This window comes from Equus przewalskii, chromosome 1 (assembly GCF_037783145.1).
Source record: "Equus przewalskii isolate Varuska chromosome 1, EquPr2, whole genome shotgun sequence".
Taxonomy (NCBI): domain Eukaryota; kingdom Metazoa; phylum Chordata; class Mammalia; order Perissodactyla; family Equidae; genus Equus; species Equus przewalskii.
This window is the reverse complement of record NC_091831.1, coordinates 167,436,056-167,450,584: the sequence shown is the minus strand read 5'-3', so window position 1 is coordinate 167,450,584 and position 14,529 is coordinate 167,436,056. Positions and strand designations below refer to the sequence as shown.

Sequence of the window (14,529 nt, the reverse complement as noted above, 5' to 3'; positions counted from 1 at the left end):
AGAACTGAGTAACTATTAGTATTATAATTATCAGTCTTTTTAATCTTATGATGTTTACTTGTATAGAAAATTTCTAATAACACACTAATAAAAAAATCACCAGCTGAAGAGAAAAGATACTGAGGATCTCAAGGCGGCAGATGAATACAAGATGGAAGGAGCTTGAATCTCTAAATGACTACATGGAGCAGAAATTCCCTTTCCATCCCATCTCCCCTAACCAATCCACATTAGAGACTGCAACAAAAGCAAGTAATAAACTTTTATTTGTTAAATCATTAAGACTTCAGGGTTCACCTATTACAGCAACTAGTCTTATTCACCTTAACTAATACATGTAATCAAGAATGGATGCTATGCATTGAAAAGGTACTAGTATATTTGTTAATAGGCTACTCATAAAATAGATTCTAGGACTAGAAACAGCATGAGCTAGTATTTAATATCGTGAAATATCCCCCCTATATTTGCCCTCTCTCACGCCAGTTTAATGAGATAAGCCATAACTAAAAGTCCCTTCCCCCAATCTTTTAAAAGGTTTCAGCTCCCCTTCCTTTCCCATACAAAGTAACTGACCACATTAACTCCAGAAAATTGCCATTTGTTTACTGGATGTCTTACGCCAGCAGCTCCCACTTTAACCCCTTCATCCCCAGTGCATCCCCAGTATAGTTTTGTTATCAGTGTGCAAGCAGCTATCAAGAGGCAGAGGAACTCAAGGAATAAGCTGAGGCTACGGAAGAGCCAAGAGTCTAGTGATTAAGATTCGGAGCTCTCACTGCTGTGGCCTGGGTTTGTTTCTGGTCAGGGAATCACATCACCCTTCAGCCAGTTGTCACGCTGTGACAGCTGCATGCTGCTGTGATGCTGAAAGCTATTCCACTAGTATATATTTCATATACCAGCATTGTCACCCATGGTGGACAGGTTGCAGTGGAGCTTCCAGACTAAGACAAACTAGGAAGAAGAACCTGGCCACTCACACTTGTGAAAAACTGGCCATGAAGACCCTATAAATAGGAGGAGAGCATTGTCTGATATAGGACTGGAAGGTAAGAGGATGGCGCAAAAAGACCAGGCAGAGTTCCACCCTGCTGTACACAGGGTTGCTACGAGTCGCAAGCAACTAGATGGCACTAACAAACAAAACAGAAGGATCCTCAAGATGAATGCTGGATGGAGCTGCATCTACCATGTGCTGTGGACCTGTGGCTTTCCGTTTGTTTCCCTTCTCCCTTCACCCAGTAAGGAGACCCTGGACGCAGAACAGATTAGGTTTCAGGCAGGCATTTTATAAGCAGATTACTTTTGTTTTTATTGGGATTATGTTGTTTTTTAATTTCAATGCTTAAATTCCAGTAAAATTGTTCTGACTTCCATTATATTTATTAAGTCTGTGTGTAAAAGCAGGAAAGCAAAGTAGAGGGAGGGCTTTAAGAGCACAAATTTCCTCATCCAACATGAGATGGAGTTAACAGATATTGTCTACAAGTGATGGTCAAGATAGAGAGTTTTAAATGTAATACTTTAATTTGAAAGGGAATCCAAACGTAAATCTTAGAAAGGGTAGGTGAGGGAAGAAGTAGTGGCAGAAGAGTATACAGTAACAATTCAAATTTCTCATCTTACATGGTAGCAAGTCAATATATACTGCTTACAACTAATAAATGAAGAAACCGACAACTAAAAGCAAAGGTCTGCATCTCTTGGAGGAGACTATTGTGAGCACTTTCATTGTTTTCATGTTAAACTCGCATGTATTGTCTAGATTGTTCTCACCTGGATTTTTCCTTGTGTAAGAAAAAGTCACAGAAAAAGGTGAAAAAATTATATTTATTACATAAAGAATACTATTTTATTCAGATGCAAACCATACCTGATAAATACATACAGAGGATACAAAAAAATTTGGCAAATTGTCCTTTTATAGTAGATTTTTGTTGAAATAAATACACACAATATTGTACTTCAGTATACGGATACATGAACTAAGCATGGATCAGGGAATTCATTCCTGTTGTTTGAGTAGCATTCTAAAAAGATTTATCATATTTAAAAAACCAAGAATACAATATCTTAATATTTTAAATTAACTTGAAAATATTTTTAATACAGTGACTTACCGAGATTCTGTGAGTCACCAGGTTTCTTTTCATTCATTTTACTAGGAAAAATAAAAACATACAATATAGCCATCTTAATTTTAAAAGTCTCAAATTATCCATTTTAATTAAATTTAGTCAATGCGTAATTACAAATAAGGTGCATAATCATTTCTTACTCTAGTACTTAATTTCCTCACCTTTCACACGTCTAAGACCAACAGTTCTCACTAAGGGTGGTAAAGTCTGGGGACACTGTTAAAACTGGAGGGAATGTTTTTTAGATGTCAAAAAGACTAAGACGAATACTGGCATTTGGCGGAAAAGAGCCAGGATTGCAGGACATCTTGCAATGCACCAAACAGACCTATACAACAAAGAATCATCTAGACTTTCAAATTTCCTGCTTGACATTCAAGTAGGTAAACAAACCTATTTACAATTACATTAACCTAGAACCTAAGCCCATTCTACACATAAATATCGAATCCTTTTTTTTTCCTTGATATTTTAGGACAAAATGCGTATTTCCAAACTACAATTCCTATGTAAGTCAAAGAAATTTGTATTTTATTTTTGTTCATAATTTTACCAAGAATTGTTCATTGTTTAGGGGGAAAAAAAATCACATCATCAATAGCAATGCCATTCACATCTGAATAGCCTAAGAACAATCCTTTATCAGGCTATACTTGTGGCTAGTGCATCTGCAGGGATTCTATATAGAGCTGCAAGCATCTGCCTGCCGCATCACATCTTCCAGCACAGCGCTCAACCGTTTACATACTGGAAGACAGTGATCTGTTCTGTCTCCTCACTCCCTACTAGTTAATAACACTACTTATATTCATTACTGAAATATAACATTTTCTAACTGTTCTCTAGTGCCAAAAGATCAAATGGAGGAAGAACATCTTAATAACATCAAAGTTTCACTTTACCAAGGATATATGAAAGCCTACTTGAAATATTATGGAATTCAAGTACAATAATGTATGTGTAAGCTCTTGGAATTTAAATGGAAAAGAAAAAAACATAATAATGCTACTAGGTGAATGTAAGCTCATTTTATAGTTGCAAATCCAATGCTCAGAGAGGTTAAACACTTACTTGTCCAAAGTCACAGAGTCATCAGTGGTAACAGACTAACCTATAACTGAGCGACTATGCCACTTCATATGACAACAATGAAAGAGCATAATAAATAATACAGAATATTAAATATCAAAGGGAGGACAAAAAACCACAAAGATTATCAAATTTCATCAGTGCTTTCTTACATTTTAGAATTTATGTTTCATACTGATTGTAAGAACTGTTTTGGGTTTAAACATTGATTTTCTCATATATCACTTTTGTGCTTTCAAAAAAGTCACAGTCCAAGTCTTCTGAATCACTGATTCCAGGCCTTCAGTATTTTCTGGTTCTTCCTTACAAACTCATCTATGCCATCAAGATGGGTAATTCTTAAAAGAATCCATAAAACAACTAAACACCTTAGGTCCACCACAAAATCCAGACCTGAAGTTGACTCCTTTGCACACAGCCCTAGCTTTGCTTTGACTCCATCGAAACGCTACTTCATTTAAATTTCTACTAAATGCCAGCCTTCTCCAAAATCCTATAAGAAATTTATTTTTCTCTTTGGTGAGAAGCCCTGTGGTTCCTCTGGTCTGCAATCTCTCACTGCAATGAGTCAATAAATGCAACTTTATCACACTACAGGTTTACCCTAGTGGTTTTAGGCTGACTGGGCTAGGACAGGAAAAGAATAAGACAAACATCACAAAACATAAGCAACTGGTGAATCTGGATAAAGGGCATATAGGAGCTCTGTATACTATTATTCTAACTTTTCTCTAAGTTTAAAATTATATCAAAAAGTTACCCCTAAATTGGATGTTCTGAAGACATTACACAATCCATACTTCTGACCAGTTGACATTAGCCTTCTTTCTAATCCCTAGCACCTGAAATAAAACTTTTGTTTCTCAATCCTGATTGATGATTGCTTTATTTCATACAACAGTCTCCAAAACAAAACTCCTAGGGGGGAAAAATGGGCAGGGGGCTATTCACACATTTTTAGTTGTACTTTATCATTTCTTTTCCATCCAGTACATGAATTTTCTAACTTCCTAAATGCCAGGAAGAAAAACATGTATGTAATACACAGCTCAATAACAGCCCAAGTCTTACAAAAGACCTGGTCTCAGAAATAATATCAAACTATTCCCCCATTCCTAGAGAAATCATTAACAACTTAACGAAGAGTTCCAGGAAGCCACTATCAAGAGGTATTCTGAGTCTCCATCTGGTCAGGTAAGCTCCACTCTCCCACTCATATTTGATACTCCTCCCTTCAAAAGGTGCAGCCCGATTTCCCTCTCCTTGATGTGGCTGTGCTTAGCAACCTGCTTCCACCAAAAAGCCTGGCAGAAATGACAATGTGTGACTAGGTCATAAAAGGCACTGTGACTTCCTCCTTGCTCTCTATCATGGGTCACCTGCACTGGAGGAAGCTAGTTGGTGTGTCATAACGCTACATCATAATGCTCCTTGCAGAGGTCCACTTGGCAAAGAACTGAAGCACTTACCCACAGCCATATGAGTGAGCCATTTTAGAAGCAACTCCTCCAGCCCCAGTCAAGCCTTTATATGACTACAGCCTGGCTGACAGCCTGAGAGCAACTTTATGGGAGATCCTAAGCCAGAACCACACACCTAAGTTGCTCCCAAAATTCTGGCCCACAGCAATGGTCAGATGTTTAGTAAATGTTTCTTGTTTTAAGTCACCAAGTTTTGGAATGATTTGTTACACTGCAATAGATAATACAATAAAGGAAGTCAAATTGCCTCCCATTCTAGCTGGGTGGCTAGTCTAACAGTTTTTTGGTGGGATCTTCAGGATTTCAATATATATGACCATGGCATCTGCAAACAGATAATTTTACTACTTCTTTCCAATTTGAATGACTTTTATTTCTTTTTCTTGTCTGATTGCTCTGACTAGGACTTACAGTATAATGTTGAATAGGGGTGGTGAGAGTGGGCACCCTTATCTTATTCCTGATCTTACAGGAAAAGCTTTCAGTCTTTCACTACTGAGTATCATGTTAGCTGAGGGCTTGTCATGTATGACCCTTATTATGTTGAGGTACATTCTTTCTATACCCAATTTGCTGAGAATTTTTATCATGAAAGGACAATGAATTTTGTTAAATGCTTTTTCTGCACCTATTGAGATGACCATGGGATTTTTATTTCTCAATCTATTAATGTGATATATAACATTTACTGATTTGCATATGTTAAACCTTCCTTGCACCCAGGGATGAAACCCACTGGATCATGGTCTATGATCCTTTTAGTGTGCTGTTGAATTCAGTTTGCTAGTATTTTGTTGCAAATTTTTGCATCTATACTCATCAGGGACATTGGCCTGCAGTTTTCTTATAGTGTCCTTATCTGGCTTTGGTGTCAGAGTAATGTTGGCCTCGTAAAACAAGCTTGGGAGTCGAACATACACTTTAGAAAACACATACAACATGGTCAAACAAGAAAATGAAAGAGGGAAAGCTGGAAAATTCACAAAAATGTGGAAATTAAGCAACACAATTTTAAACAAGCAAAAGATCAAAGCAGAAATCACGAGGGAAATTAGAAAATACTTAGAGATGAATGAAAATGAAAAAGAACCCATAATGTACTAAAACCTACAGTGTACAGCAAAAAGTGATAAAGAAATTTACAGCTATAAATTAAAAAAGCAGGGTCCCAGGGACGGCCGAGTGGCCGAGTGGTTAAGTTTGCGCGCTCCGCTTTGGCAGCCTCAGGTTTCGCCTGTTCGGATGCTGGGCACTGACTTGGCACTGCTCTTCAGGCCATGCTGAGTTGGCGTCCCACATAGCACAACTAGAAGGACCCACAACTAAAATATACAACTATATACTGGGGGGATTTGGGGAGAAAAAGTCAAAAATAAAACGGGTCCCAAAACAATATCCTATCTTTATACCTGAAGGAAGTAGAAAAATAAGAGCAAACTGAACCAAAGCCAGAAGGAAAGAATTCAAAGATTAGAGTGGAGATAAACGTAAATAGAAAAATAGAATAAAATCAAATGTTGGTTCTTTACAAAGACCAAAATTAAGAAACCTTTAGCTAGACTGACCCAGAAAAACAGAGAGAAAAGACTCCACTTACTAAAATCAGAAACAAATGGAGATTAATAGAGAACTTACAGAAAAAAAGGACTATATGAACAAGTGTAGACTAGCAAGTCAGATAACTAAACAAGTTAGAAAATCTTACAAAACAAAGTCAAGCAGAAACAGAAAACTTTACAGATCTATATCAAGAGATTGAATCAATAATCAAGAACCTCCAAAGAAAGAAAATTCTAGGCCTAGAAAGCTTCACTGGTGAATTTTATCAGTTATTTAAAAAAGAACTGGCACCAGTGTTTCTCAAACCTGTCCAAAATAGAGAATAGGAGAAAACACTTCCTAATTCAACCTGTGAAGCCAGCATTACCCTGATAACCAAAGCTAAAGACATCACAGAAAAGCTACAGACCAATACCCCTTATGAATATAGATGCAAAAATCATCAACAAAATACTAGCAAACTTGATCCTTGTTAAGAGAATTGTACATCATGACAAAGTGGTATTTATCCCAGGAATGCAAGGATGGTTCCACATATGAAAAATCAATCAACGTAACACATTACATTAACAAAATCAAAGAAAAAGGTCACATGCTCATTCGTGCAGAAAAAGCATTTGACAAAATCCAACCCTCTTTCATCATAAAAACAGTTTAGCATTAGAAGGGAACTTCCTCAGTATAAGAAAGGGCATCTATGAAAAACCCACAGCTAACATCATACTCTGTCATGAAGGACTAACAGTTTTACACATAAGATCTGCAGCAAAACAACAATGTCCACTCTCACCACTTCCCTACAACACTGTACTAGAAGTTCTAGCCAGAAAAATTAGGTAAGAAAAGAAATAAAAGGCATCCAAACTGAAAGCAAGAAGTAGCACTATTTGCAAAAGACATGATCTTATATGTAGGGAATCCTAATGAATTTACAAAAAACTTTTAGTGCTAATAAACAAATTCAGCAAAGCTGCAGGATGCAAGATCAACACAGAAAAATCAGTTGTATTCCTATACAATAGCAAAAAACAATCCATAAAAAGAAGTTAAGAAATCAACACCATTTACAATAACATCAAAAAGAACTACTTAGGAATAAATGTAACCAAAGAGGTGCAAAATCTGTCCACTGAAAAACACTAAACATAGCTTAAAAAAATTAAAGAACCCAAATAAATGGAAAGACACACTGTGTTCATGCTTGGAAGACCTAATATTGTTGAGACAGCAATACTCCCCAGAGCAATCTATTGATTCGATGCAATCCCTATCAAAATCCAATGGCCTTTTTGTAGAAATGGAAAACCCGATCTTAAAATTCATACGGAATTGTATGGAACCCTGAACAGCCAAAACAATCCAAAAAAGAAAAAGTTGAAGAGTTCATACTTCTCAATTTGAAAACTTACTACAAAGCTACAATAATCAAAACAAGATGGTACCAGCACAGGGATAAACATATAGATCAATAGAAAAGAAGTGCCCAGAAATAAACCCATACATCTATGATCAATTAATTTTCAATGAGAGTGTCAAGACCATTCAATGGGAAAAAAACAGTCTCTTTAACAAACGGTGCTGGGACAACTAGGTAGCCACATGCAAAAAAATCAAGTTGGACCCTTATCTTGCACTATTTATAAAAAAACTAAAAATGGATCAAAGACAATGAAATTGAAAACAAGAAATCAATAGACAAAACAAGAGTGGGTTCTTTGAAAAGATCAATAAAATCAGTAAGCTTCTAGCCAGGCTAAGAAAAAAACGAGAGAGGACACAAATTACTAATATCAGAAATGAAAAAAGGGATATCACTACAGATCCTATGGACATTAAAAGTATAATAAAGGAATACTATGAACTCTATGCCCACAAAATTTGATAATTTGATGAAATGGACTAACTTCTTTATTTTTTTTTGAGGAAGATTAGCCCTGAGCTAACATCTGCTTCCAATCTTCCTCTTTTTGCTGAGGAAGACTGACCCTGAGCTAACATCCATGCCCATCTTCCTCTACTTTATATGTAGGACACCTGCCACAGCATGGCTTGCCAAGCGGTGCCATGTCGGCACCCAGGATCCAAACTGGTGAACCCTGGGCTGCCGAAGCAGAACATGTGAACCCAACCACTGTACCACTGGGCTGGCCCCTGGACTAATTTCTTGAAAGACATAATTTGTCAAAACTCACAGAAGAAATAAACAATCTAAATAGGCCTGTATCAAAGAAACTGAATCAATAATTAATAACTTTCCAAAACAGAAAGCACGAGGCACAGATGGACTGACTGGTGAATTCTACCAAACATTTAAGGAAGAAATTATACCAATTCTCTACAATCTCTTTCAGAAGACAGAAGCAGAGGGAACACTTCATAACTCAGTCTCCTAGGCCAGCATTATCCTAATACCAAAACCTTTACAAAGACATCACAAGAAAAAAAAACTACAGACCAGGGGCCAGCCCCATGGCTGAGTGGTTAAGTTTGTGCACTCCACGTTGGCAGCCCGGGTTTTGCCAGTTCAGATCCCAGGTGTGGACCTACGTGCCACTCATTAAGCCATGCTGTGGCAGCAACCCACATAGAAGAACTAGAATGACCTACAACTAGGATATACAACTATGTACTGGGGCTTTGGGGAGGAAAAAAAAGAGGAAGACTGGCAACACACATTAGCTCAGGGACAATCTTCCTCACCAAAAAGCATACCTTTAAAAAACTACAGACCAATTATCTCATGAACATAGATGAAAAAATCTTCAACAAAATATCAGCAAATCAAATCCATAAAAAGAATCATATACCACAACCAAGTGGGATTTACCTCAGTTATGCAATCATTTCCTTGATATTTACCCAAAGGAAGTAAAAACTTACGTCCACAGCAAAACCTTCACATGGATGTTTACAGCATCTTTATTCATAATTGCCCAAACTTGGAAGCAACTAAGATGTTCTTCAGTAGGTGAATGGATAAATAAACTGTGGTACATCCAAACAATGGAATATCATTCAATGCTAAAAAGAAACTAGCTATCAAGCCATGAAAAGACATGGAGGAGACTTAGATGCTTATTACTAAGTAAAAGAAGCCAATCTGAAAAGGTTATACACTGTATGATTCCAGCTATATGATATTCTGGAAAAGGCAGAAACTATGAAGACAGTAAAAAGATCAGTGGTTGTGAAGGGAGACAGGGATAAATAGGCAGAGTACAAAGGATTTTTAGAACAAATATTTTAGTGAAAATTTTTAGTGAAAATATCCTATATGATACCATAATGATGGAAACATGTCAGTATACATTTATCCAAACCCACAGACTGTACAACACCAAGAGTGCACTGTAATTTAAACTATGAACTTTGAGCGATTATCATGTGTCAATCTAGGTTCATCAACTGTAACAAATGTATCACTCTAGTGGAGAATGCTGACAATGAGTGAGGCTATTTATGTGTAAGGGTAGCGGGTACATGGGAAATCTCTATACATGGGAAATCTCTATTATCTTCCCCTCAATTTTGCTGTGAACCTAAGAATGCTCTAAAAAAATAGAGCCTCAACAAAAAAAGGAAAAGCAATAAAGTTACAAGTTTATATGGATTTACTTTATAACTAGTCTCCAGGAAACAGGTTTCCCCCGCTCTCTGCATATTGGCTCCCTATGCCCAGTGTCCACGTTTCTTCATGATTCCATTGTCATCTCAGCACATAAAGACCTTCCCAGCTTGGCTCCCAATAGTCTTTTGGGATCCCAACTCTAAAATTCAAGAAAAATACGTGAATGGTCTGGCCTACATTAGATACTCAGCTCTGATTCAAATACCTGGTACTACTTTGGCTGGAGAAGGTGTGTGGGATGGGAGCATGTTAGAATCATAGGTTCTTTTGACCAACCCCTACCAGTGGTCCTTAGAATGGTGTCCCTACCCTGCTGGGTGGTTTTAAAGAAAAGGTTGTGAGCAAGGAGGTCAGGTAACAACAGTCTTAACTGTTCAAACTGAAAATGAAAGACAAACTTTTCTGTTTTTTAATTCCCCAATATTTTATTAATTTAGAATTGAATATAGAAATGAACATTTATGTACAAATGAAGCTAATTCTCTAAAATAAAGTTAATTTTTTCATTACACTTAATATATATTATTCTTATGATTAAAAAAAAGCTGGACCAGGAGAAATTAAATGCAAAAAAATTTTTTTAAGTTAGTAAATCTTTCACCTCAGTTTCTTCATCTTAATATGAGGATAATAATAAAACAGTTGTAAGGATTAAGTGAGAAAACACATACAAAGCTTTTGGAATTCTGTGAATGTTAGCAAATATCGCTCTTCATTTTTTTCCCACTTGTAATGTCTTCTGAGCCTACAATTTCAACACTTATTTTTCCATATTTGTGACATTTACAAACCATGTGATATCACTAAAATCTCTCTACTAAACTACACAGAATTATATTCCATCATCTCAGGAAAAAAGTAACACTTTTTAAAAAAACTTTTTCAGCATTAACAAGACACAATGTGTTAAATTGTTAAAATAAGCAGCACTCATTGAACATACGTAGTTTCAGACTATAAGGACCCTCACTGTTCCGCACCCAGAATTGCAGATATAACGACAAAAGGGACAAGAGCGCTCAGTCTAGGGCTATGTTTACAACTAAATCGCACTAAGGAAGAAGCACTCTGCCTGGGGAAGTCTAGGAAGGTATTGGAAACCCACTGGGTGAAATTTTAAGGGGAAATAAAAAAGGTCGATGGCTAAGAATGCATAAAGAGAGAGAACAGATTTGGAGAATTGTAGTTGCATGGATAGAGCATCACAGGTTGGAAATGAGTGGCGGAGTTTTATGGAGATAATGCTTTGAAACAGAGTTGGAACCAGATTGAGAAGGGATTTGTAAAAAAAATGAAAAAGCCAACAAATTTGAATTATTTATGGTAGACAATGGGAAGCCACTAGAGATTTTTATGGAGCAACACCCGGAAGGAGAGACTGCCGAGAGAGGCAGGAAGCATTACTTAAAAAAAAAAGGCACAAACTTTCTAACTAAATCTAGTTTCTGATCCAGTTCAAACATTTTATTAGTTGTGTGAGAACAAAATTACTGAAACCCTCTTAGCCTCAGTTTTCTAACCAAAAATAGTACAAATTGCAGTGTTATTTGCAAAGATCAATGAGCTAATGTAATGTGGTTCATACAATGTTTAGTAACAATATAACAGGAGATTATATGTATCATTTATTATGTGCCACACACTATTCTAAGACTGTGTATATTTTGACTCATTTGATTCTCACAATACTCCTACAAGGTAGGTCTTACTATTATCTCCATTATCCATTTGATAGAATTGAAGCACAGAATGGTTAAACAGCCTGCTTAGGGTCACACAGCTACTCAATGTTTGGAGATGGAATTCACACCCCGGCAATCTGTCTCCAGTTCCATGCCCTTAACCGCTATATTATAATGAGACTCTAGGAAAGATCAAGTCAATGTTTTTAAAATTCTAGCCAAATTTTATAGGCCTTCCAGTTAAATTTACGGATTCCACAACCCTATCTTCCAGACCTACTAGATCAGAATCTCTGAGATTTGAAGTGCAGGAAATAGTACTTAACAAACCCTTCAAGGTAGCATGCACACACTGAAATCTGAAACTCACTGATTTAGGTAGAGCAAAAACTCAATGAAAAGAGTCCACATAAGGAAAAGGAACAGATTAAAAGGTAGAGACTAATTTTTTTTAATTACTATTTGCTGGCAACTTACATGAAATGAGTAGAACAGCTGTCTGCAATTCTCAGGAAAGTACTATAGCTAAGTCTTTGCTGCAGTCTTACACAAAATGTTTAAACTTGAACGATCATAAATATTGAATATTTAAATCTATTTTTCCTGGCTTATAATGAAACAAAAAAGTTTATTAGCAGGGATCAGGGATCGTCGGAGAGTGGCAGTAGCCGGCACTGGATGAAGGAAATGTCTATTCTGAATATTACTAAGTCCTACTTTTTAAAAGATACTTATACATTTATATGGCACGGTATATACCCTCGTGTTAAAATCTTAAAAGGAACATAAAATATCTGTTCCTCTAAAGTAACACAAAATTAATCTGACAGTTTTCAATAAGGCAAGATATGAAATTTCTAGACATTTAGAGTACTCATTTACAGTTTACATTTTAGGGTACGCATTTAAACTATTCCAGAAGTTACGGCTTTGCTACAGGGTTAGAGTTTGATATTTGAAGTAGTTCATCACTAAAAACAAAACAAAACCGAAACAAAAAATACCAAGAAAAAAACCCCACAAAAACCCAAAACAAAGAAGACCTGATACTGCTGGAAATCAGCACATCAGCAGAGGACTTCCAAAATGACTCCACCATAACCCAGTCGGCCAATGAATGAAGGAGGTGAATAGGCAGGTCTGTGGAACTAACTAAACCTTATCCCCATTGTTGGCAAACCAAGACCCCAGTGAAGCCCCGCTGTTACTGTAGCAGCAGGCTCGCCTTTTTCCGGTACACGAAAAACGTCAACCGTGAAAGAAAACCATCCGGGTTTTAAATACAAAGGATACTCAGACTTCAGTTTAAATCCCCACCAGGCGTTTTTCAAAGACTGTCACTTGCCTGCAGTCGAGAGTAACAGAGATTACTCCGGGTATCCCTCTGAGAACTCGGAGCCACGCAGACGGTCTCCTCGTTCGGAACCTGCCCCTAACCTTCCATCTTTAATAAAGGAAGATTCTTTTACCCGTGGCAACGCTTTCGCAATTAGATTTAACTAGTGCTGAAGCTTCAGCATTCCAGCCGAGGGGGCGGAAATGCTCAACTGCGATGACCAGAAAGTCAGAGACTAAACAAGGTTTCGTGTCGGGCCTCCGAATCCTCCCGCCTCCGCGGTGGCATGCGAGCGCCAACCGTCGGGAGCGCAGGCCCGGGGGGCGCTCCGCAGCGCCCCGACTTCCCAAGCCGCCCACGCCCGGCCCCACCGCCCCACACCCCCGAAGGCACTCCGAGGCCCCCGCTACACTGTCCCGCCTCCCGACCCCTGACCCATGCCACAGGCCCGCCTCTCTCCCTGGAATACGCCGTTTCTTCTCGTTTCCCGTCCACTCACCAAGGCGCACTGGGCAGAAGTTCCAGAGCGGCCGTGTCACTTCTGCCTTCTCACGCTGCGCCGCACTCCAACCGCGAGCAACCCCATCCAACGGCCCACACGATTCAAATGGGCCCACTTCCGCCCGCAACCCGGAAGGAGCCCTCGGGCCCGCCCCCTGAGAGGCGGGGCCCGAGGCGACGCGGGAGGCGGGGCCGGGCGCGCCGCGGCTCTTCGCCCGCGGGGGGCTTTCCTCTCGTGTAGTCTTCCGATCGTCGTCTTTTGTTTGTCTGCCTCGTTAGGTGCCCAGACCGGTCTGGGCGCGGGGTCGGCGTTTCTGCCCCGTGGCTCTTGAGAGGATCCTCTTGCTTCTGAAATGGACAGAGACGTGCTGAAGTTTCATTCCTTCATGGAATGGAGAGTAGAAACACGATTGGATCCCGGCCTTTCCCGCCTCCCGGCGCCCTCGCGTGCACAGCAGCCAGGGCCAGAAGGGAAACACGAGCCCTCCACACACTCAGTGCTGCGTGTCCCTGCGCCTCCTTGGTGGTATCCCCGCACAGTCAGGACTTCTAATCTTTCTTTGTCCCCTGTTTGAGGAGAAAAAAAGCCAAGTGCACCAATCACCCTTATTATACCAGCCACAAATTGAAAATAAGTGGTTGGGCCAGTTCCTGGTTGAACTGAAGTAGATCAGTAGGTGCTCTGATGAAATAATGAAAAAAAACCAGCTTTAGAAGGACTATATATTGTATCCTTCCTCTAAAGTATGTGTGTGTTTGTGAATGGCATACAAAGTTTCCGGATAGGTACATAAACTGTAAGAAGTTATCTCTGGGAGTCAGATTGGTGAATGGGGAAGGGAAGACACTTGCTTTATAGCCAGGTGAATTTTTAAAATAGTAAGCATGTTTTACTTTTGCAACTTTACTTGTTTTTAAAAGAAGTTTGTTAGAAATTGAGTGTATTCTAGATAAAGAATCAGGTTTAATAAGTGTATAAATGTATAATGTTTGAATAGTCTGTGTCCATTCATTCATCAATTCGTTCAACAATTACAGAGTGGTGGTTTGACCACACATTTTGTCATTCGTGATGTGTTGTATTATTTAATGTCCCCTGTTTCCGACTCCA

General features: G+C 38.6%; 1 protein-coding gene across 5 annotated transcripts in view; it reads right to left on the bottom strand.

Moving 5' to 3' along the window:
- G2E3 (G2/M-phase specific E3 ubiquitin protein ligase) overlaps window positions 1-14,115 on the bottom strand; it is a 50,965-nt gene extending 36,850 nt beyond the window's left edge. Inside the window, exons 1-3 of one of the 5 annotated variants that reach the window (XM_070587455.1) lie at window positions 3,383-4,513; window positions 3,213-3,274; window positions 2,124-2,164 (exon numbers count right to left, since the gene is read on the bottom strand). In XM_070587455.1, the coding sequence (XP_070443556.1) occupies window positions 2,124-2,160 (37 nt within the window). In that variant the 5' untranslated portion in view covers window positions 2,161-2,164; window positions 3,213-3,274; window positions 3,383-4,513. Of the gene's footprint in view, window positions 1-2,123; window positions 2,165-3,212; window positions 4,552-12,926 lie in introns of those variants that run through there. The other 4 variants (XM_008535874.2, XM_008535875.2, XM_070587439.1 and 1 more) reach the window with 4 other exon arrangements.
- Window positions 14,116-14,529: the final 414 nt, after the last annotated feature.